The sequence below is a fragment of the Channa argus genome, chromosome 16, assembly GCF_033026475.1.
Source record: "Channa argus isolate prfri chromosome 16, Channa argus male v1.0, whole genome shotgun sequence".
In the NCBI taxonomy this organism is placed as follows: domain Eukaryota; kingdom Metazoa; phylum Chordata; class Actinopteri; order Anabantiformes; family Channidae; genus Channa; species Channa argus.
The window spans coordinates 21,516,138-21,541,258 of NC_090212.1; the positions used below are offsets into that span (position 1 = coordinate 21,516,138).

At 42.0% G+C, this 25,121-nt stretch overlaps 1 protein-coding gene across 9 annotated transcripts in view; it reads right to left on the reverse strand.

Annotated features, from left to right (window-relative positions):
* Window positions 1-349: 349 nt before the first annotated feature.
* The window catches only part of LOC137101230 (neuronal PAS domain-containing protein 3), a 267,664-nt gene continuing 242,892 nt past the window's right edge, over window positions 350-25,121 (reverse strand). For 5 of the 9 annotated variants that reach the window (XM_067479369.1, XM_067479372.1, XM_067479371.1 and 2 more), the window contains 3 exons: window positions 14,819-14,966; window positions 14,249-14,364; window positions 354-10,224 (listed from right to left, as the gene is read on the reverse strand). In XM_067479369.1, the coding sequence (XP_067335470.1) occupies window positions 8,612-10,224; window positions 14,249-14,364; window positions 14,819-14,966 (1,877 nt within the window). In that variant the 3' untranslated portion in view covers window positions 354-8,611. Of the gene's footprint in view, window positions 10,225-14,248; window positions 14,365-14,818; window positions 14,967-25,121 lie in introns of all 9 variants that reach the window. The other 4 variants (XR_010911008.1, XR_010911005.1, XR_010911006.1 and 1 more) reach the window with 4 other exon arrangements.

Genomic DNA, 25,121 nt, shown 5'->3' on the forward strand with positions numbered 1-25,121 from the left:
ACCCATCATTTATGTCTATAACTATTAGTTAGTTGTTAACATCCCCCTAAACACAAAAGGACACAAAAAAAAGTCAACTACTTTAACTTTGATACTTTAAATCATAAATCTTACTTTTACCAGAGTACAGAATTGTATGATTACTTGTAGATTTACTTAAGTATAGTTTCTGAGCTATTCATCCACCACGGAACATTATTACTTTTATTTCATTTCTGAACAAATATTTGATTTAACTTGTTAATTGCTGCTGTAACAACGGGGCAGATGATCGGCTCTTCCTCACTGCACATGCATGTGATCGATCATGTGATCACTCGAAATCTGCAGAGTAAAGCCATAAAAAAAAAAAAGTGTTTTTACCTGATGGAGTTTTTGCTCTTGTGCATTTCTGGTGTTTAAAACTCCTCCGCTCTCAATGTCAATGTCTCAGCCTTCAGCAATCGCTCACTTCACTCTGCAAGCAACACATTACGTTTGTGAGATGTTTGGTGGAGGTAAAAACGATTTAGCCGTGATGTACTGTGGTGCACACTAATGTAGCACATTGTACAAATACTTCATTATAGAGATTATAGTAATACATTTTTTAAAAATACTACAATATTAAATCACAAAGTAACTGTAGAGTAAATGTAGAGCAGTAAATATACACAATATCAGGAAAAGGTTGTACCTTGTATACTGCATTTTAAACGAGCCCAAGCAAACACAAACAGGTCTGGATACAGTCTGCAGTGATGCAGAAACAGTCACTTCACTTCCTGTTTTCAGAATAAGATGCCACTGGGCTCCAGGACAAAAACAACTTCCTGAGTGTGACTGACACTCATCAGACCCACATGAAGTATTAAATGCAAAATGCACAGGCTGGTGATGAAATGATTTGACGTCACCTGTTCAGCTGCAGTTCTGCTGTGGGTCCTCTGGGTGTCTCTGCAGGTCCACACACTGCATCACCTGCTCTGTGTGAAGCCATGTACAAGTGTTTCTACTTCTGTGAGGGAAAAAAAAACAACATACAAGAGCATCAGGTGACAAAAACCCACCACGATGCTCTAATCCAGTGATAACAAGCCACCACTTCAGCCACAGATAAAACTGCTCATATTTTCATGTTAACAGCAGCACACGTTGGTTGGTGCAGCACTGTAAACCAGACAAGAAACATTCTGAAGGCGAAGGCATAAAACAACCTGCAGATTCTTACCTTCACAGCTTCTTCTGACCGCAACCTGCTCAGGTAAACACTGGGTCAATCAAAGGATTCTCCATTGTGAAGTACGCATTTAATTTAAGGTGCTGACATCACAGTTTGTGCACCTTCACTCCTTTCCTCCTGCAGCTTGACACAGCTGCTGGGACGGACGCACACCTGCTGCTCAATGAGCAGGTGATTTGAAGCAGGTTCACGGGCTGAGCACAAGGGGCAGAACTAAAAAGAACCCACCCACTAAAATAAAAAAAAAAGCCCAGTTCTTAAGTCGCCTTAGAAGATGCACTTTGTCTTCAACCCAGTGAGAGTAACTCCTGCAACCAAAGGCTCACAGCAGAGAGAAGCTGCTGACAGTGAACTCAGCACGTGTCATTTTCCACAAATGTAAAAAGAAATTAGCCCAAAGTGCAACTCACGGATTCTTGTGAAAGTTTAAACGTGTTCAAATAAGTGAAGACTCAAAGTGACAAGCAAATAAAAAAAATCCCCGTGACCTTTAACCTCCGCTCTGCTCACCGCTCTGCTCACCGCTGATGGAGAAAATGAAGCTCATTCTTGCTGCTGTTGACCTCTGTCTCTCTGTCTCTGTGTGAATGTCCTATTTAATGGCTCCTTCCATTAAAGAAAAAGTCAGCAGTAATCGACCATCGCAGCGCGTCACTCATTAAACAGGAAGCTCAGAAAGGAATTAGTTCTGATGAACGCCTCTGCTTTTTATGGAACCTCCACTCAGCGGAGAGCATCAATTTAGTGTTAAAGAGAAATAATCCAAAATACTGTGAGGATGTAGTTAGTGCTGCCTTTTTTTCGTGTGTTAAATTTAAACTTTGTGAAAGGACAGTTCCCAGAATAATCCCACCAGAGAAACCTGATGGTGCCAAGAAATGGTGGTGAAAGTGGAGAAGATCCCTGCATGCATTTCACCCTGCAGTAGCAAGTGGTAGAAGTACACAAACTCTATAGTCAAGTGCAAGTACTCCCCTAAAAATCTACTCTACAAGTAGAAATATTGCTTCAAATTCTTTACTCAAGCTAAAGTACAAACCACTAAAAATCCGAAAGTATCAATTCCACCCAAGTATTTAAGCGCTGCTGAAGAACTTACTGGCTGCTGCCAATTTTGTCCAAGTCTGGTCCGGACTGGGTCCACGTGCGCCTCATAAATAACATTTCTGCAGAAATGAAACATGTTCAGGTCACGTTAGTTTCATTTGTGTACAGATTCAAGGAGAAAACCAATCTGACTATTTACTGTGAAAAATGTTGTTTTTTTTTCCACTAATTCACCCTGAGATGTTGTTTTAACCTGTAGTAGATTAAAAGTAAAGTACAAATAAAAACAGAAGTACCTGAGTACTGACTATAGCAGCTGTTGTAAAGATTTAAATCCGACAAACAAACGTTTTCGTGTCACTGAACTACGTTCAGGTTTGATTCCTTATTGAACACGAGGAACATTTAACACAAAAAAGTCCTGAACAGTTTTAGAGGTTTGAAGACCAGAGCGACACATCATCCTCTGCAAGAATCTTTTGAATCGCCAGTAAAATCTGACCGAAAAAACTTTAAATTAAAATGTGCAAATTTCGCACTGTTGAACTGAGATGAGACAAACTCCAAACCAAGACTGGTTCTTATCTCCTGTCTTATGTTAAGCTGATCGATGCAACAGAAGTTCACCGTCAGGCAGCACAGAAACTCCCTGCAGGAAAACTCGGAGGATGGATTTTTCTGTTGGAACCTAAACGTCACATCATGTCTCCAAAATACTTCGACAGGCTCTTGTGACGTTTTGACTAGTGGTGCATGTTGGGAATTAGGACGACCAGCCTTCTCCCGCCCCTGTGAAAGTGCAGATGGGGGAAAAAAAATAAAACCGAAGAAAAAAATTGGTGAGTTTTCATCTTTATCGCTTTGTTTCATCATCCGTCTATCAGGGCTGGTGATGAAAGGCCGCTCGTTAGCCTCTGGTGGACGACTGATGCTGCCGGATCTAAATTCCACATCAGACCTCAGTGAGACGGACAGCCAGAGGTTATTAGAAGGAGCTTCAGGTTCGAGCACCTCCACACACACACACACACACACACACACACACACACACACACACACACACACACACACACGCAGAGAGAGAGAGAACGGCCTGTGATCTATAATTCATGTGTGCTCATTTAAAATAGTGTGAAATATTTAAAGTTGGCTGGTCGGCCTCAGAGGGCCGACGGACTGACCTCTCCGCTCTTATTACTGCATGGGGGGGTGTGAATATAATAAAGGTGGGAGAGGGAGAAGGGGGGGGGGCTGGATAGATGGACAGATAGTGGCTTCGTGACTGCGTTGCCGTCTCAGTTCACTTCACCCTTCACGTCAGTCTCATGGTTTCCTGTTGGGAAGCTGTGATTGAGGCCGACAGGGAGGAAACTGATGCACCAGGAATGTGTGGACTCATGTTGTTGGTGGGCGATGATTTACAGCCACTCGTGCAGCTGCATCAGAGTCGTCCAAACACTCACAAACAAATACAGAGCTGGTATCGAGGCCCCTTTTGGACTAAGTTTTATAAATATCAAGTGTATTTTTTTCTTATTTTTCATACAACACAACTGAAAAATGAATCTACGAGCACTAAAATCAACATCTCTGACACATGGACACACATTTCAAATTTCCCCCTGCAAAATACCGAACCTTCCCGCACAAGAGAAAGCAGTGTCACAACTCTTTGCTACTTCATTGAGACGCTCACAGCTCTCACTTGTTGTTTGGGTGACTCAGTAGCTTTCACTGGGTCCCTAAACCCTCATGCTGCAGCCTGTGACCAGTGTGATAGAGGGTCCTCTGTGCTGCAGGTAAACATACCTGAGCAGGTGTGTGCGTCTCCAGGCCCGAAGCGTCCATCGCTCTGCAGCTTCTTCTGATCTTTCCGACAAAGCGCACAGAGGGACGTCAAGGAGACAAACAGCAAAGAGTTAAAAATAAATGCAGGCTTTAAAAAAAATGTGCATTTCATTTGTAAAAGCCGGGGTTCTGTCGTTCATCACACCAAACCTTGTTCACAGACCCTCGTCCTGTGTTCAGGACAGGACAAAGACGGGACGGGGGGGGTGGGATGGCTGAATGTGTCAAACAGAAGAAATGATGCAATCTGGTAACAAATTCAAGAGACATTTTTATTATTAATATATGGCACCTGTAAGATGGTCAAAACCGGGTTACAGAAAGACAACCATGTATGTGACATGTTCCTCTGAGCGGATGAGAACCTAGTAAACTTATAAAAGAACAACTGCTGTAAAAATGAAGTATGTACATTTTCTAACTTTGCAGCATTATTTGTGATAAATGAACCCAAAGAGATGTCTTTCAAAAATAAGAAGAAGAAGAAGAACTAAGCCAGGCACTCAAAGTTAGCATCAGTTAGTCGTGTGTTTCCCCGTCTGTGAGGAAAAAATAACAAAAAATAGAAGTGTACCATAGTTTTCTCTTTTTTAATATTTTAATTTGTTTGTATTTAGAATTTTATAACACTGTTAACATTGATAATAAGAGACTCCCTCTCTCCCGTATTTCAGATACTTGGCACCAAGTTCCTCATAAAAGAATCTGTATAATTGTACAAGAAATAGTTAAAAACACAGACACAGTTTCTTCACAGGTAAATGAAGTGATTTTTCAATATTTGTAATTCTTAAACACTATGTATTTTTGACAGCAGCTGTGATTAAGGTTTTTAAGTTTTTAAAATCACCAGCAAAGTTTTCATTTTTCGACATAAAACACAGAAAAACATTGAAACAGCTTGGACCGGCTGTTTGGTTTTTTGTTACATGTGGGTGTATTTCCTGGTTACGTCTGAGTTACGTGCCCCCCGCCCGCCCGCCCGACCGACCAGCCAGCCACCCACCCATAAAACCTCGTCCCTCGTCTTTACCTGCCACTCATTTGTGCCCCGCCCCCTGATTTTCACGCAAAAAACAGCAAAAGTAGAAAATGCTAAAATCCAGAGGAGCGTGGGAACAAAATGCTCCTGAAATGACAGATTTGACATTCAACATCGAACGACAGATGGAGCGGCTCAAATCACTCAAATAAATAAATGCATCGCAAATTTGTAGAACCTGGGTTTGTTTTCGTTTTGTTTTGTTTTTCCCATCGTACATATTGGTCGCAGACGTTGATTCTTCACAGAAAGCACAGACGCTACAGATTGTTTTTCCTGATATAAAAGGTGAAGAGATTTGAGACTTTAAACGTCCCCGTTTGGACTCGACAGACTTTAAAAAGCAGAAAAAAATTACCCCAAAAACTGCTGGACCAAAACAACAACAACAACAACAACAACAACAAAGAAAAGGAAAAAAAAAACCCAAAACAACGAGGGATCGATCACGTGAAACTCATCGGACGTACTTACTAAACATGCAGTTCGGTTTTCCAAAACACCTATAAAAATAGATTTATAGTGCGAAATATTTTTTTTCTTCTTTTAATTTCTTTAGAAAGCTTTAAAATTGTTTATCTTTAATATGTGTCCTGAACTATGATTTTTTTTCTCCCCCCTCAAACCACTTCTTTATTTGTCCCGTGAGAGAAGTTTGCGCAGGAAGTTTCAAGATTTGGTGGGAACCAATGAAATACACCCAATGCACTCAGAAAACCCCAAGGAATTCTGGGAAATGTTTCACAACCTTTTTTTTTTTTTTTTTTCCAGGACTACGTCTAAAATGCTACTTTAGGCTTTTCCTCATTAGAATTGATCCGAAATATTGTAAATGTGTATTAGTTCTTTAATACGCAAAAGCTGGAAACTGCAATTCCCAGAATTCCTCAGGGGCAAAATACATGGCTCCATAAACCTTTGAGCTAGTTAAAGAATCTTTTCATCTCTGAGAGAAAAGACAGCGAGATAAAGAGGTTTGAATAAGACTACACAACAGCAAAAAGCAACAGCAGAGAGAGAAAGAGAGAAGGATTAGAAAACCAAAGCCAAAACAAAAGGAGAGAGAAACAAACCAAGGTTTTACAAAGACAAGAAGGAAGCAGCGAAAGAGACGGTGGACTCCACAAAGTTTTTTTCCCCATTTTTTGCAAAGGCCACCAAACACGAAATTCCACAAACCTCCACTGGTTTCACTAAGACTGCAGATAGAGGGAGAAGAGACAGGAAAAAGAGAGAAAGGGGGTTGTCGTTTTTTCTGGGATGACCCCCCCCCCTCTCTCCAGGCGCCACCCCCACCTCCCTCACACTAGAGATAGAGCACAGAGAAGACAAAGGACAAAAACAGCTACAGTAGCTCAGTATATACTGCATATAGTCAACACACACAGAAAGAGAAGTCGCCATGAAAGACTTTTTGACAGCCAGTGACACTAAACACATCGGTAACACGTTTTTACGGCTTAATCACACTGGGTAATAAGGATGACGGGATGGCAAAGACGGGACTGTCGACTTTTAAGATGGACGTCTTGACAGTTTTTAATTATTACTTATTTTCATATTTTTTTCCTCTCTTTACCAAAATATCTGAAGGAAAAAAAAATGTACAAATGAACAAGAATCACAGTGCTTTTAAAACACCAAACTTGTATTGAGACCAACTTTTTTTTCTTTTCTTTTTTTGGCAACGGAGGCTAAGAACGAAAAAACACAAAACACCGACAAAGACAATGTTGTTTAAAGGAATGTGAATTTTTTTCTCTTCCTCAAAACAATTCATTTTTTTTTTTTATTTTATTTGTAGTTACTGGGTTGATTGTTTGATAAACTGATTAGAAATGCGTGTCTTTATTACAATCTCCTTCTTGATATGTGGTTTTTAAAAATCACAGGGTCCGGCGATGGGATGGAAGAGAGTGGATTGGAAAATCTCGTGGAGGTGATTCTGGTTCAGGAAGAAGACGACGAAGAGGAGGACATAAAGAAAAACGTAGTAGCACAACAATAAAACAGTGATCAAACAGGAGCCAGTCGAGGTTTTCAACATTCATGTTTCTAGTTAGCAACGCTAGCTAGTTAGCCTCAGTCTCACTGAGAATTCAAAGTGATTCAGTTAGAAAACACATGGAATAAAAACACTACATTGCCTAAAATTCAACCAGCCAACTCCATGTTGCCAAGCAGAGCTGCCCCTCGTGGCCCAATCGGATTGAGCGCTTTTTTTTTATAGACAAACAAAAGAGGGACTTTTGGGGTCAAACACGAAGATGGTCTTGCTGATATCAAGGTTCACGCTGCCTTTCTGACTTTCCTGAAGGTCAGAGGCGGTAAAACTAAGTAAAAACGGTTCCTCCTCCTCAAGAACAACAACAACAAGAACAACAAAAAAAGAAACACACCATCAGTCTGTCAATGAGCTGTGGGTTCGGTTACAGCACCCACGTCAGCCAGCTGAATCAGGGTTACTGGACGGTCAGTAGCACCATGAATCTGTAGAGATGCGAGACAGTAAAGAGAAGATAGATAAATGAGAGAACGACAGATCGAGTCAGGAAGAGATGATGCTAAGGAGGTTATGTTTGGTGCGAGACCTGTAGGTAAACTCCTGGGATACAAGAGGAAGTAGTAACATTCGATAATTCACAGGTCGTTACCCGGTTCAAATTGCTTTTTTTGTTTTTATTCTTAATGCTTGATTTGTAAGTTAAATCTGAGCTAGAATATTTTAAAAAAGGAAGAAACGAAAGTAAAACTATTCCCTCGATCGAGAAACGTCCTCAAAAACCTTTGTTCAAAAGATTATTATCACTGAGACCTTTGCCGGGCACCACACAGCCCACTCCTCTGGGTTTCAAAACTCTCTTTTTAAGCCTTGATCACATCAAGACGGAGGAGAGTCACGTAGAGTTTTCTTTCATTACAAATCCCTGTACCATCCTCCGTTAAATACACACAATCCGCATCTTCATAAAGATGCAACAGAAACGAGTCAAATAAAAAAAATGTCCCCGTCAGGCTCCAGCGGAGTCCTTAGGCAATATGAATTCTCTGTAGGCAAAAAAGGAATTCTTTACAATAAAGAATAGTCTGGTTTTTTTGTTCATTTGTTCAAGATAAAATTGTTGCTGATCGCAACAAATGGGAGCAAAGAGAGACTGAGTGAGGAGGAAAGAAGGATGAGGAGGAGAGAGAAGAAAGATAGAAAAGGGGACATGTTTGAGCGTCATTCATGTCTATTACACAAGCTCAGTTGCTCAGATTCAAAGTGCTAGAGTACGTTTGTCTTCCTTTCCTGTCCTTTCTCCGCTCTCGGGAACACAGTGCTGCACCGTGTTGATAAATGATGGCAATGAAGTAGTCTTAGTTTTTGTTCTTTTACTAGTGAGCAGTCTTCTACTTTGACATGGTTTTTGATTTTGGAAACACAGTAATGCGGTCTCGAGCGTTACACGCTAATCCTCCTTTCTCTCCAGAGTGGTCTGTGTGGTGTGGATCCCGTTGCTGTACACCGGGAATGGTAGCGTAGAGAAAAGTCCCTCGGCCGTGGTGAAAACATTGGCCGCGGTCGGCATCTGGCCTCCCAAGGTGCCGTTTCCACCCGTAGCTGGCTGGGACCCAACAAACGGGCCGGCAGCCGCTGCTGCAGACATGTTAAGCCTGTGGACGTGGTGGTAGAGCATTTCCATGGGTGTCTTAGGGTCCAGGCCGAACCCCGAGCCATCAACAAAGTTCATGGCAGCGTTGGGGAGGATGTTGCCTTGCGCCATGGCCAGGGTAACATCCGCTGGTGCATACCTGATGGTCCCGGTTGTGTAGACTCGCGGAGCCGTCGTGCTGGTGGAAGCCAGAGTGCCCGTGACCCGGTGGACCAGCGGGAGAACCACGTTACCGGCCTGCAGACGCTGTAGCGCCTCAAGGTCACCAGAGTACAGCAGTGAAGAGGAAGAAGTCGACGAGGACGAAGAGGAGGATGAGGATGAAGTGGAGGAGGTGGTCGGCGTGCCTTGCTGCTTGTCTCGCGGGGAGGCGGAGAGAGGTGGAGACAGCGGGTCGGCCGAGGAGACGCTGGAGGGAGGCGCTAAACTCACAGCACTGGAGACAGACGATGGGGCGGAGTTGCCGTTGTAAGGAGGCTTCCTCACTCCGCCTGCCCCTCCCTCAGTTCCAGGAGGGGTGAGGACCGAGTCAGGAATGGAGACCTGGAGGGATCCTCCCTGGGGTGAAGGGAAGGTCTCGTGGGTCCCTGGAGCAGCAGGCTTGGAAGTCATGCTGTACGGAGACTCGTTTCTGGAGATCTCTCTGTTGGGTGGGTAGTTCCATATGCTGCTGTCATTGTCAAAGTTGATGGGTTCTGCCATCTCTGTCTTAATCTTCAGGACAGAGGATGTCGCACCTGTGCTGTTTGGGGATCCATGGGAGGTGAGGAGGTGAGAGGAGGTGGAGGAGGCGGTCTGTGAGGGGTCAACCAGTGACGCGGTGTCTCCCCTGGCGACGGGGCTTTGCTTTGTCGAGGAAAGTCGGAGCCTCCTGCTTCGGGACCCGTCCCATTTCTGTACTTTCCTCCTCTTTCTCCTTTTCTGCAGCTGGCTTCCAGCATTGGCACTGTCGCAGTCTTGCATGCCTCCATCCTCTTCTTCGTCATCCTCCTCCTCCTCTTCCTCTGATGAAGAAGTTTGGGAGTTGTGCAGCTGTACCTCTTCCCCCTCCCCGTAGTGCTCGACTTTAATGTGAAGCCCACTCAGACCACCTAGTCCCCCAATGGAGCCCAACCCTCCTAACCCTCCCAGCCCTGCTAACCTCTCCAGTCTTCCTCCTCCCCCTCCTCCTCCCTCCTCTCTGCCCTCCTCCTGCTCCTCCATCTCTCCATCTGAAGGTTCCAGACTGTCGTCACTATCCTGACTCTCATGGTTACTTGAGCTGTCTCCTTCCTCCTGATGCTTCATCTCCTGTTCGGAGGAACAGTGTGACTGGCCAGGTTGATGCTGCCGTTTGCTATCCATCTCAGAGTCCTTGCTGTGTTCAGGTTGGTGGCCCGGTTTTCCTTCGGGCTTGGTGTTTTCATTGTCTGTTGAGGAGAACGATGCAGATTGGTTAAAACGCAGGGAATCTAAATATGCAGACAACTTTTATTCCTAAACTTATTAAGGTGGGGACGGACTTAAAGACCGGCAAAGACTGGACGGTTCACACAGACCAATCATCACAGCAAACACTTGACGACAGATTAAGCTGAGCAGCAACACATTAAACAACTGTTTGGACAGACTGGACGTTCTGGAGATAGAAAAATCCCCGAATCTTTTGGGATCAGGAAATTCAAGCATGTTCTTGTGTCAAAACAATTATGGTGGCAACTGGAAACTTTGACTGTGTAACTTAGCCTTGTTTGCCCTGATTTTCCTTTGTGGGCTCTATATTTGGAGCTGTCCTCACCTTTACATCTGTGATTCAGCTGCTTTTTTCCTCTTTTGTTCTTTTACAAACAAATTGCTAAGTTCAGGTAAAGCTGTAGTTACTGAGGGTCTGCCTCAGTTATGACGTCATGGGTCGCAGATACCATTGTAAATATTAAACATGTTTAAATAATTGTAATATAAACCAGGTCTTAACACTAAAGACTGGAACCGTTACACAGCAAACACTTAATTGTATTTGCCAGTGCATTTCTTTGATTTTTAGCCACTATAACAGTGGTTTGTCTACTTCCTTTGGTGTAGATTAATTTATCTGAACAAGTATTTGATCTCTTGAAATTTTGTACCGATTTTTATGATCCCCCAAAAATCCTAACGACTTTCCGACTTTTATCTCTAGTGAGAATGAACTGTCTCAAAAACTACTGGACAGAATAACATGAAATGTGTTTCATTAGTTGGGTATTGAGGTGTAAACCTAGTCGGGACGATATTATTATTATGGGTTTTGTACTTGCACAACCTCAAGCAGCCTATTCATATGTAGTCAGGTGGTAAATTCATTTCAACATTATTTTCCATTGAGGGTAATACAATGTTCATTCAGTAGTAAATTTGTTAAAATAACATTATTTCACGTTTATCTGTTGTAGGAGTTTGTAAGTGTGCTGCCAGAAGCAGCCACATGGTGCCATTGAGTACGATGGTTATTCCGTCCGCTTGGCTACTTCCTTCCTATTTTGTGTGGAGAGAATGGAAAGTTGATTGGATAAACTGGTGATGCAATTCCTCAATATACAGTAAAGTCAGCAGTATTAGGAAGCTGTGAGCCTGTATTTTAAAGTGATGGCTATGGTTTAGATCCAGTGGGAGTTTTTTGGCAACACATTGTTGACTGTGGACGTCCAGTGCACTTATTTCAAATAGGTTTTGTTAAGAGTATTTCATTTATTCTATTTTGTTCATTTAGTTGCCTTCTAAATAAAAGTGTCTTGAATTGACATTGTTGTGTCCCGTGGCCAACATCTTCTCCCTGGCTACGCAAACCTTCACCACAATGAAGACCATTGTGGTGAAGATGCTTCATTTCCTGCCACGTTCAGTGCAGCCCCAGGGTTTTCCACATATTCTAACGGGAAAAAAATAGGTGTCATGAAAGCCAAAGCAAACCGACCAACGTATCTTAGATGCTTTTGTTTTTTCACACAGGATTTACAGGCGCAGTGTTGTGAACCTGCTGATGTGTGTGTTCAGTATGTGTAGCTGCTGTTGCTCATTTATGTTGGCGCTGTCCAGTCCATTACACACACAACACACACACTTCAAATTTTGCCAACACAGGCTGAGGCCAGCGGCTGCCCAGCTGGCAGCGCTCGCTCACCCTCGTGGCACCTGAAATGTTGACTCAATTGCTTTGTCTGGGGAAAACCTTGCATCTCCATTAAGAGCACATTAGAAGCAAAACATTTATTTTCGAGATGGAATTTAAAAAATTGGATTAGTCCTATTTTAATCCTGGTTTCTAACTTCTCAAAGTTTCATCCAGATGCTTGGAAAAATCAGCAGATATTTAAAGCTGCAGTGTGCAACTTCTTTGTTTACTAAAAATCTTATCATATTGCAGAGAAGTGCTGGTGAAGGCTCCAGTGAAGTCAGACAGTGGCAGCAGAATACTTCCCTTAAAATGTTTTGAGCGATATTTGTCCTTCTAACCAGATGTTTTTAGCAGTTTCTGCTTGGTTTAAGTGTTGCAGCTTTATGTTTATTGTAGTTTGATAATGACTAACACCAGCTTAAGTTGCTTTAAATTATTAGTCCCTAAACAAACATCAAATACAGTTTACTGCTGACATATTACGATAATGTTGGACGTTTTAATGCCAATTTTTTTCTTTTGCCCTACAGGGTTCAAATGTCGTCCAAAAACCAATAAAACCAAATGAAACCTACATTCACCGTATTACTGCAACAGATACTCAACAAGATCCACATTTAATTTAAAAGAAATTAGTTACAAAATAAAAATAATGTAAAAAAAAAAATTAAAGTTGTTTTTTATTCCTCTTCATTTTTTGTGAAGTCACTATTTTATGTATGTTGCAGCACAGACTTGGATGTAAGATTTTTATGCTAAGCTGGTTTTCATAAAATAAAAAACAAAAAAAGAGGGAAAATCCTCATTGTTTTTGGCACCTTTGTTCGCTCTGTGTATTGCATCCTAACCGAATAAAGGTCAAAGGTCAGATATCTCATTTTAGAATATGTTGAGCCTGAGCACCTCAGGCCTGTCGGAGCTGAAGCTGGCCGCTTCCTGCAGCAGCTGGCAGCGGTTTACAGCCGACAGCGTGCCAGAGTCATTCTCCCCCAGAAAGAATAACAGCTGGCTCAGATTCTCATCATGCCAGCACAGGCTGCAGGACTTGATAATATTATGCTCGAGGTGGAGGGCCTGCATTGCTTTAAATTTAACTACGTTGGCACTGGTGTGAGCTTTGTCTCGCTCAGTATTGGCTGCTTCAATTGTTGGTGACACACTAAGTTAATCCTTGATTTGTGTTTCTGGATGTGAACAAGAACACCACTAACGTCTAATTCAGTCCTCTGCATGGACGCTCACATTAGGTTACGGCCCCTGTAATGTTAGTCATTACGTTTCTAGCAAAGTGGGGGAGCTGATTTTCTTTTTCCAGATATTACCTAAAGTTTTAGTTAGGTGTCGTGTTATGACGCAGCATCAGAAGGAAAATCACATGATACATATTTTACTTTTAACATTACGAAAGTCTTACGTGCATAATGCTAAATATGTGGTTCACTGTTAACTTTTCAAATCCAATAAAGAGCTGATGTCAGCTTAACCTCTTTCACCATGATGTTCCACTTTTATTAAAGGAAACCTTCACTGATATGGAACTGGCTTCTTCTGGTTCTAGTTCTGGTAGCATACATGTACGTTAATGCCATCAAACGTCCCTTTTAATTCCCTATTGTAAAATGTCTCTCAATCTTTAGCTGAAAAATGCCTCCAGATGACATCATTTGGAGGAACCATCCGTTCAGATTAGGTCATGTCCTTGAACCGGGTGATGTGGAGGAGTTTCTCAGCTAGAAGCAGACACACATTTTAACACAGGGAAGTCAATGTACAGACGTGGAAGACGTACACTGGCTCAATGCTCCAGGCTTTTAAAGCTGCATTATTCCTCCTCGTTTCCTGCTATTCTGCGTGTTTGCATCAACACCCCGTGAACCTTCAGGGTTGACAGACACGAGAAGAACCATGTGGTGGCATTTTGCTGTTATGGCCTGCTGCTCCGTGACCTTTCTGTTGAGGCATTTGGTGTCGTCGTGTAAAGTTTGGAGGTATTTTGTGGCATTTTGTAGCACTCTGTAGAGTTAGGCCGCGGTTTGTGGTGGTTTGCAGTCCAGACCCTGCAGCTCTTGGCGTTCATCATCACCCAGCCTGGCACAGATAGCACACTGGCACCAACTGATAAAATCTCCCTGGCTTCTCTTTGTCAGGCTGCATGCTTTACTGCTGCCTACTCTGATGGTTCGACATCCAGAATCATACAACCAAACTTCTCTCTTTTTAAAAATCTTTTGTTAACACTAAAATCCAAGAAGGACGAAATGTCAAATTCCGCATTTTGTCCTGATCCCTTTCTTCCTTACCTGAGTTTTCTTTGGACTCGGACTCAGAGTCTGAGGACTCGGAGGACTCAGAGGTTTTTTCAGGCAGGTTTGGCAGCTGGGCGATGTCCATGGGAGTGTCTTTATACTCTGTATTACTGTGAACACACACATTCAAATGAACATATACGTGTTATTTACTTAATTCACCTTTTAATTAATATCCTCCAAAATCCATATACATAAAACAGAAGGGTTGGAAACATTTGAACTTTTTTTAAAGTAGAGTCACACAATCTTTCAGTAACACAATTGCACATAACAGCAAAAGCTGAAGCCTGAAAGACTAAATAAAAATGTAACATTTTGACTGAAATTCCATGTTTGTTCCTCCTGTTTTGATCTTTTTTTTAAAATCAGACACTAAATTTGTTTTTTTACAACCTCCTTGTGTTTAGTGTAAAAATATTTGTTCATATGTATTATTTTCATGTGCTGCTGGCTCCATTTTGCACTTTTTAAAATATTCATTAACCTATGTGTGTCTTTCTGTCCCAAACTTTGTAAATGTGTAGGTCCAATGAAAGCAAGGTGTCCAGGTTGACCTCTGACCTGAGGACGTAGTTGACCCAGATGATGTTCTTCTCGCTGGCATTCTTGGCGTTGATGGCGATGGTGGCACTGGACTGGATCCAGATGTAACCACTGTTCTTTTGGATCCACCGGTAGTACTTTGTCACACACTGACCCTTGTTCATCACTGAGACAGACAGACACAGAGAGAGAGAGAGAGGGGTTTGTCATTTCAGGGTGGATCCTGGTTCCCAAAACTCAAACCCTGATGTCACACTGACCGAGCAGCTCGGTTATCACAGGGGAGAAGCAGAAGATGAGACGAAGGATGAGGTGAGAGAGAGGCAGTTATCAGATGTCATGTGACAGCTGGCTGAGAGCTGCTCTGTTGCTGCCGTCATTAATCAGACCGACGCACACTGCCAGCCACTGTGTGTGTGTGTGTGTGTGTGTGCTGGCTGTTTTTCTGCCTCTGATAGTTTTGGGACAAAACACTTCTACATTGATATGATTTGTATCCCATTACCCACTTATAACTGTGCCAGAATGCAGTAAGATTTGTTGATGATTAGATGCTATTCTGTGTTAGCGCCTTAGCATCCCTGAAGAAGACCAGTATCAAGGTGGACCTCCCACCTGGAACCCTATCAGGAACTTCATGTCTGTTATTGTCATTATAGTGGGTGACTTTAACATTCATGTAGATGCTGACAGTAACTGCCTGAGCACTGCGTTTAATTCATTATTAGATTCAATTGGTTTTTCCCAAAATGTAAATAAACCCACTCACTGTTTTAGTCACACGTTAGACCTTGTCCTTACGTATGGAATTGAAGCGGATAATTTAACCATATTTCCTCACAACTCTCTTCTGTCTGACTATTTTTTAATAACATTTTAATTTACAATAACAGACTATATAGCAGTTATAGAAAAATTCCACTATAGCAGATGCTTAAGTGAAAAAGCTGTCAACAAATTTAAAGAAATTATTTCTTCAACATTTGCTTCACCATATGTTAATACAATGGAAAGTAGTCTCCTTAATGTTACTCCTGCACAAGTAGATTATCTTGTTGACAATTCTGCAGCCTCACTACGTACAATACTCGATAGTGTTGCCCCTCTAAAAAAGAAGGCAGTAAACCAGCAGAGGCGATCTCCATGGTATAGTTCACAAACTCGCAACTTAAAACAGGAAACATGAAAGTTAGAAAGGAAGTGGTGTTCCAGAAAGTTAGAAGAATCTCATTTAGCCTGGAAAAATAGTTTAGAAATGTACAAAAAAGCTCTCAGTGATGCCAGAACAGCATATTATTCATTAATTATTCATTCATTAATAGAAGAAAACAAGAACAACCCCCGGTTTCTGTTCAGCACTGTAGCCAGGCTGACTAAGAGCCATAGTTCTGTTGAGCCTACTATTCCCTTAACTCTGAGCAGCAATGACTTCATGAGCTTCTTTATGAATAAAATTGTAGCTATTAGAGAACGAATTCACCAGATCCTCCCCCCAAAAATTACAGATAGATCTTCATGTACAGCAGTGCTAGTGTCATCGATAAGGCCCCAATCCCTGTTAGACTGCTTCTTACCCATAGATCTCTCTGAGCTAACTTCAATTATTACCTCATCTAAACCAACAACCTGTCTGCTAGACCCTATTCCAACTAAGCTGCTCAAGGAAGCTTTACCCTTAATAGATACATTCATATTAGATATCATAAATCTATCTTTAGAAACAGGCTATGTACCACAGACCTATAAGGTAGCTGTAATTAAACCATTACTTAAAAAACCCTGTCTTGACCCAGGTGTTTTAGCCAATTACAGGCCAATATCTAATCTCCCCTTTATTTCTAAAATAATTGAAAAAGTAGTTACAAAACAATTATGTGATCACCTTCATAGGAATAATTTGTATGAAGACTTTCAGTCAGGATTTAGAGTTCATCATAGTACAGAAACAGCACTGGTAAAAGTCACCAACGATCTTCTCATGGCCTCAGATACTGGACTCATCTCTATACTTGTTCTGTTAGATCTTAGTGCTGCATTTGATACCATTGATCATAACATTTTATTACAGAGACTGGAACATGAAATTGGAATTACAGGAACTGCACTAGGTTGGTTTAAATCTTATCTGATAGATTTCAATTTGTTCATGTTAATGATGAATCCTCCATGCACACAAAGGTTAGCTATGGAGTTCCACAAGGCTCTGTGTACTTACAGACTTTTTACTTTATATATGTCTCCTTTAGGCAACATTATTAGAAAACACTCCATAAATTTCCACTGTTATGCTGATGATACCCAGCTATATTTATCTATGGAACCAGATGAAAATAATCAGTTAATAAAGCTTCATGCCTACAAGACATAAAGGCCTGGATGTCCCACAATGTTTTACTTTTAAACTCAGACAAAACTGAAGTCATAGTATTTGGGCCCAAAAATCTCAGAGATATGATGTCCAACCATATTGTTACACTAGATGGCATAAGTCTGGCCTCCAGTACTACTGCAAGGAACCTTGGAGTTATTTTTGATCAGGATCTATCCTTTAACTCACATATAAAACAAATCTCTAGAACAGCCTTCTTCCACCTACGGAACATTGCCAAAATTAGGAGCATCCTGTCTCAAAGTGATGCCGAAAAACTGGTCCATGCATTTGTTACCTCTAGGTTTGACTACTGTAATCCCCTACTTTCAGGATGCCCCAGTAACTCCCTAAAGAGCCTGCAATTAATCCAAAATGCTGCAGCAAGAGTGCTGACTGGAACTAGCAAGAGAGATCATATTTCACCTTCACTAGCTTCTCTCCATTGGCTTCCAATTAAATGTAGAATAGAATTTAAAACCCTGCTTCTTACATATAAAGCTCTGAATGGTCAGGCTCCATCATATATAGAAGACCTCATAGCACCATATCATCCCAGTAGACCACTTCGCTCTCAGAATGCAGGCCTACTTGTGGTTCCCAGAATTTCCAAAAGTAGAATGGGAGGTAGAGCCTTTAGCTATCAAGCTCCTCTCTTGTGGAACCAGCTCCCAGTTCACATTCGGGAAGCAGACACCCTCTCTACTTTTAAGTCTAGGCTTAAAACCTTCCTTTTTAATAAAGCATATAGTTAGTTATAGTTATGCTGCCATAGGCTTAGACTGCTGGGGGACCCACCCCCCAATGCACTGAGCTCCTTTCCTCCTCTTGACCATCTCTCCTCTCCTCTCATCCAGCAATTGTCACCACTGTATGTCATTAACTCTGTGTGTTCTCTCCCGTAGTTGTCTTTGTCCTCCTCTGTCCCCCTCTCTCTGTCCCTTTCTGCAGGTGTCCCCCGGCTTTGAAGCTGTGTGTCTTCCAGCGTGAAGCTACTGATCCTACCAATCTGCCAGATGTTTTGTTGTTGCTTTTGTTGCTCTGTTCTTTTCTCTCTCCCCTTTCCACTCACCCCAACCGGTCGAGGCAGATGGCCGTCCACCCTGAGCCTGGTTCTGCTGGAGGTTTCTTCCGTTAAAGGGAGTTTTTCTCTCCACTGTTGCCTATGGCTTGCTCCAGGGGGAATTGTTGGGTTCTCTTTATAATCTTGACTTTATTCTGTAAAGTGCCCTGAGATGACTTTGTTGTGAATTGGCGCTATATAAATAAAGTTGAATTGAATTGAATTGAATTATTGCCTGCAGCCTTGATCAGGATTTTTTCAGTTTTCCCTTCAGTCTCCATTGTAACCCGAATTCCAAAAAAGTTGGGAAAATATGTAAACTTAAATAAAATCATAATAAAAATGCAATGATTTGCACATCTCAACTCGTATTTTATTCACAATTGAACATAAACAACATATCAGATGTTGAAAGTTATATTAGCTCATTTTGAATTTGTTGGCAGCAACACATCTTTAAAAAGTTGGAACAGGTTGATGTTGACCATTGTGTAGCTCCCCTTTATTTAACTTATTTAATTGTCTGGGAAGTGAGGAGACCAGTTGCTGGAGCTTAGGAGAGGAATTTGTCCCATTTTGGTCTGATTTTTTGTTTAATGATGAGCCAAATGTTTTGTATTGGTGAAAGGTCTGGACTGCAGACAGGCCAGTTCAGCACCAGGACTCTTCTCCTGTGAAGCCATGCTGTTGTGATGGATGCAGTATGTAGTTTAGCAAAGTCTTGCTGAAATATGAAAGACCTCCCCTGAAAGAGACGTCTGAATGGGAGCATATGTTCCTCTGAAACTTCTACCTACCTTTCAGCTTTTTTCCAGATGTGTAAGCTGCCCACAGCATAGGCACTAACCCACCCCCACATCAGAGATGCAGGCTTCTGAACTGTCTGCTGATAACAAGCTGGACAGTCCCTCTCCTCTTTAGTCCGCAGGACATGGCGTTCATTTTCCATTTTGCCTCAGACCATTTTAAAAGAGCTTTGGCCCAGAGAACACGGTGGCGTTTCTGGATCGTGTTCACGGCTTCTTCTTTGCATCATACAGCTTTAACTTGCATTTGTGAATTGCACAGTGAGCTTTGTTCACAGACTGTGATTTCTGGACGTGTTCCTGAGTCCATGTAGTGATGTCCAGCAGAGAATCAGGCCTTTTTTTAATGCAGTGCTGCCTGAGGGCCCAAAGATCACGTGCATCCAGTTTTGACCTTTGACCCTGTCCCTTCCACAGAGATTCCTCCTGATGAAATTATAAACTGTAGATGGTGGAATTGTCACAGTCTTTGCAATTTAATGTTTAGGTACATTTTTCTGAAACTGTGCCACAATTTATTGGCGCAGTTTTCCACAGATTGGTGAACCTCTGTCCATCTTTACATTCCAGAGGCTCTGTGTCTCTGAAATGCTGCTTTTATACACAGTCATGTTACTGACCTGTTGCCAATTAACAAAATTATTTGTCATATGCTCCTTAAATTGTTTTTGATTTGTATCAATTACTTTTCCAGATTCAACCAAATTCAACATGAGCTAATCTTTTCCCTGAAATGGTAAAAAGTCTGATATGTTCTTTATGTTCTATTGTGAGTAAAATATGGGTTGATGAGATTTGCAAACCGTTGCATTCTTATTTCATTTAGGTTAAAGTTTGGAATTGGGGTTGTAATTACACCAGATCATCTTTTTCTGCCGGCTGTTTGGCAGAAAAGTAAGCTGGATGATGTGCTGCAAGATCAGATATTCAGATAGGAACAAAAACATTTATTCAAAATTATTTTATGTTCAGTATCTGATAATGGTCAGCACATCATGGGCGACTGTGGCGCAGGAAGGTAGAGCGGTTGTCCACCAATCTCACAGTTGTTGGTTCAATCCCCGGCTCCTCCAGTCACATGTCGAAGTGTCCTTGAGCAAGACACTGAACCCCAACTTAGTTGCTCCCGGTGAGTGTTGGCCAGCTGCATAGCAGCTCCCCCATCGGTGTATGAGTGTGTGTGTGAGTGTGTGTGTGTGTGTGTGAGTGTGAGTGTGAATGGGTGAATAAGAAGCAGTGTAAAGCGCTTTGAGTGCCAATAGGTAGAAAAGCGCTATATAAGTGCAGACCATTTACCATTTACCATCCATTCGTATCTCCACGTGTTTAGGGTCGTGGGCGGTGGAGACTTACCCAACTGTTAGTAAACCCTGACCAAGTTTCTAGTGTATTTAGTGCCAACATATTCTCATTACACAACAAGAAAATATAATCCAGTTGCAATTACCTTTCTTTATAAACTTACTTTCATTTGAGGTTAAGTTGCATTGGAATGATGTTGACTCCATAGGACTGGGGTCAATAGTTTATACAGTGTTCACTGTACTGAGATACATTCTGCTGGAAATAATTCAAATTACCTGCAAACTAAGTTTTTATTACTAAAAGAGCTTGGATTGTTATGCAGCTGTTTGAGGCCCTGGGACGGTGCCTGGCTGAACCCTTCAGTCATCCACCCTTTTATTGCAGTGGTTTTATTGCAGTGGATACATCCATCCAACACAACTAACAGACCCCCCCCCCTCAAAACACCACCAAAAAATAGGATGTTCTCGTCATTTGCCTAATGTTTATAATAGATTCATTCACTTGAAAACACCACTCGTTTTCAAAAGAGGACAGAATTCGGACTTTTGTCCATTGTTTCAGTACACGCCTTCCACCACCAGATAGTGCTGTGCCCCTGTAACAGAAGCCCCCGGCCTCAGGAGGCGCACCCTCCTCACCAGACCCCCACTCCCATCCTGCTCCGCCCTGTGACGGCACGCCGGCAATAAATTTGGCTAAATTAACCACTAAATGGTTATCTAAGGCAATATGTATTGGCATTAATCAGGAGCCGCTCAAACAGAAACAGTCGCAGACGAGAAGCGAGGGCCACTAAATTCATATCCCTCTACTCCATTTAATTACGGACACAAATAGGTTTTTCCACGACAGAGAAGACAGACAGAGAAAGTAAGGGGTGATTTATCTAAAAAGAAGGCCAGTAATTAAAAACTATTAGAAACGAATAGCATTGTTTAAGACGACATCCCCAGGGCTGCTGTAATTGACTTTGCTCGGGTGGCCGGTGCACGTTTGTTCTCTGTTCGGGGTGGGTGGGGGGGGGGGAGGGGAGGGGAGGGGGGAGATAGAGGGGAAAATAACTTGTTTGCATGTTAAGGCAGAGATGGTGAGATCACATCACCTTGAATGTGACCTTGCTTTGTTTGTATGGCAGAGTAAATAACACAATGAACACACACACACACACACACACGGTGCCTGTTCAGATGACTGCAGGTCCTCAGAGAGTAGCTCAGTGTATCAGCATGTCCAATGGAAGAAGACACACACACACACACTCCTTCCAGCAGACTGCACACTGTGCTGCACACACACCGTGTCACACATGAATCCATACAGTCAGCTGATGTTCATCCTCAAAATAAGCCCATTTTAATCAATGATGGCGACCTTCCAGCTTATTTCAGGGCTTTTATTTTGAAATGCAAATACATTTTTCTTTACACCAAGTGAACAAAAGGGAAGTTGTGATTCAGACTAAATGAGCTCAAACAAACTCTGAAGCTCTGCTGCAGATTCTATTGATAATTCCCTGTAGGTTCCTCTCACACCTGAACACACACACATTGTCACGTCGCCATTCAATACATGTTCATACAAACAGCTAATATAGCTATGATACTTAATATTAACAAAGCTCTTCGTTGGTTTTCTTGATGTCTTGTTGCCTCTGTAAAAAAAAAAAAAAAAAAAGAACACACTTCATATTTTGAGACTGATGTGTTTGAGACCAGGATGCAACACCTACAGCAGCGTCCAACTCAGGGGTGTCACAACAGGAGCAGAAATGAGAACCACGGTAAACGTGAAAGAATAAAACCTAAATGCCAAACATCTTTTAAGACACAAGAAGCTGCGTCCCGTACTGTCAGTTTCTCATTAGAGTTTCGCATCAGAGTCCCTCTAGTTTGTCGGCATCAGGACCTGTTGGAGACTGAGGTGATGCTGGACTCGGTAACCGTCTGCATCCATCTGTTCTACCTTGGTCCATCCTTCTGTCTCTGCCTAGAAGGGGAGGTTTGTGTCCAAACTCCCTCCTCTCGCTCCTCCATTAAAGCTCTCGCTGTCTGATCGCCCACTAATGAAGGAGAGGAGACGAGGAGGAGAGAGAGAGGGAGGGAGGGAGCGCTGGAGGCTCGCCCGAGGCTGCAGGAGAGAGGCCGATAGATTAAAGGACTTCTATTCCCTTTTAAAGCCTCCTCACTCACTGGCTCTGCTGTTTTCCACTAGCACACACACTTTTTGCCGTTGTCTTTCCCGCTGTATTTATCTGTTTTTCCCGTTTCCGACCTTTTATTTGCTTCCCCCCCCTCTCTTTCATCGTCTGCGCTTCATGATTCCCATTACCCCATTTAAGTGTTTGTGGCTTTCTAACGTCCTGTCCGTCCCTCAGAAAATGGACAGAGGAAGACTGTCGTCCTCTTCTGCAGCACCCTCCACTTCAAGTCAACACCAAAACAAATGCGTTAAATAGCAAACAGAACCTGATTGTGGACTTTTTGCAGTTAACAGAAACTACAATGAGTCTGTTTCTTCAAACCTTTATGAAAATAAAATACAACAAACCCCTGGACTTGAAGTTGTCACATTGAGGCAAAGTCACAGAAAAGTCAGAGTGTGTGTGCGCGTTTGCATCTCGTGTCATTGAGGTCGTCCATGTTTCTCTCTCATCCCCAAAGGTTTCTTTTGTGTGTGTTTTCCTAACGCACCTGTGTGCATAGTTTCACAGGTGTGTGTTTTGTCTGCAGAGAGATTTAAAAAAATAAAATAAAAAAACTTTTAGTGTGCGAGTGGATTCATTAAAGATGGTGTTAGTCCAGAGAGACGCGCTCTGCTAAAACGCCTGCAGGCTTAAATCCACTGAGCTTTCACTTCTGTGTTCACCGCTTTCATATTTCCCATTGCCTGTAAGTGTCTCTCACTCCGTCTTTCTCTCTTTTTGTTGTCTTTTCTGTCCGTATGTCCAAATAGCTCTCTTCCTTCTTTGTTGCTAATCATAATTTTTGTCTCTCTTGATAAAAAAGTAAATAAAAAAATCAGTAAGAACCAACACTTCTCCTCCTGTCTTTGGATCCCCTTGTCTCATGTCCCCTTGTCTCGTGTCCCAGAGTTGTGGCCTAAACCCAAAACTGATTTAAGGAAAAGTTCTCTGAACCTTTTGCATTTGCCTCTATATTTCTCATCTGTCCAACAACTCGGCCCTTGAGACTCTTGATTTCGTCTGTTTCTTTTTGCAAATCTTGAATTCATTTCATCTCGCGTTCTGATTTATGTCTGCTGAGGCAAAGGTCCTTTCATAACATCCTTTTTTTTTTTTTGCTGATATCTCCTCTTTCTCTTACCGTTACTCCACCTCATAAAGCATTGTGTGATCCCCCTCTTTGTACAAACTATTCTCACCTTTATTCTTTCTCTTTTGTCATCCTTCCTCCTTTTTCACCCTATGTTTTAATGAAACATCTTGTCCGTTCTCTCCTTGAGAAAATTAGCATTTCATCCTCTGCTCTCTTTTCTCTATCTGAACATCAGCCGTTCCGGTGCTTCTCTTTGTGAGTAGACACGGTTCTTTCGCCAAGTGTTTCTCAGCTTTTTCCCCCCGTTTTTCTCTGCCTACAAATCACCCTTTCCTGTTCGCTCCCTTCCTTTGTGAAAAGACAAGTTTAGCCCCATTTCTTTCTCTTTCTCTCTGTTCTGGGAGTGGAAACGAGGACAGATTGACTTTGAGATCTGACCCGAGCTAAAACCGGCTGTCAGCAGGTAATGATAGAGACTTAGAGAGCGACGCCTCTTCACAGAGAGGGATCACGCCTCGTCCTCCACTTAAAAAGAAGCCTTTTAAAATTTAGATCCCTGTAGAGAGAACAGGCTATCCCTCTAAAATACACCTTGATCGATTCCCTAACAATCCGACTCTTGCAGCAGCAGGGGAACCGAAAGCAGACGCAGAAATAAATCTCATCAAAAAAAAAAGAAGAAAAAAGAAAAGAGTCTGAGCCTGTGAGCGGCTGTTCTGTTCTGCAAAGCCAGAAGAAAGAAAAATCATCTGAAAAACTGCAGAAGTGAGAGATTCTGCTGAAATACGAGTTTTGTGCTGGATCTTTGCAATCAGATGTAATGCAAAGACGGTATTGTGGCTTCTTCTTTCACAGGAACTTTATCAGGAAGCTTTTTTGGAGAAACAACAACTGTACCTGCCATTCAACCACAGAAAGTGGCCGGTTTTGGTTTCTGCTTCTTTGCTCGGGTTCCTGAAGGTCGCACGTTCTGATTAAAGAGCACGGCTGAACCACAAATAATAAATGAGCACAAAACCTTCAGCAGATCATCTCATTTGCAGACAGACGTTTGGTTTCCTTTGCATCCAATTATTACACAGCTGACAATCTACAGACAACAAAATGAACACCTCCATTCTTCCAGCTGTTATTGTCTCTGTGTAAACCACTGAGTAAATTAACAACTGGAAAATAAATCTAAACAATTCATCAGAGAGAGCAGGAAAACCTTCTGCTCCAACTCAACTGTTGGTCTTTGCTGACAAACCCCATCAGATTATCAACTTATCAGCTTGACAATAGGTATTTGAATCAAAGCAATGAGCCTGTTTTAAAGGAAATGTATATTATTTTTCAGGTTTTTTTAGTGTTCTTTCATTTAAGGTCCTCAACTTAGGACTTGAACTGCTTGAAGCTAAAAGTCTGTATGTTTCAATATCTTGATTCTTCACAAAGTGCAAACAGAAGGCGCAAAAAAAAAAATAACTTTATAGAGTAAATTATTTAGTTACTGGAGCAA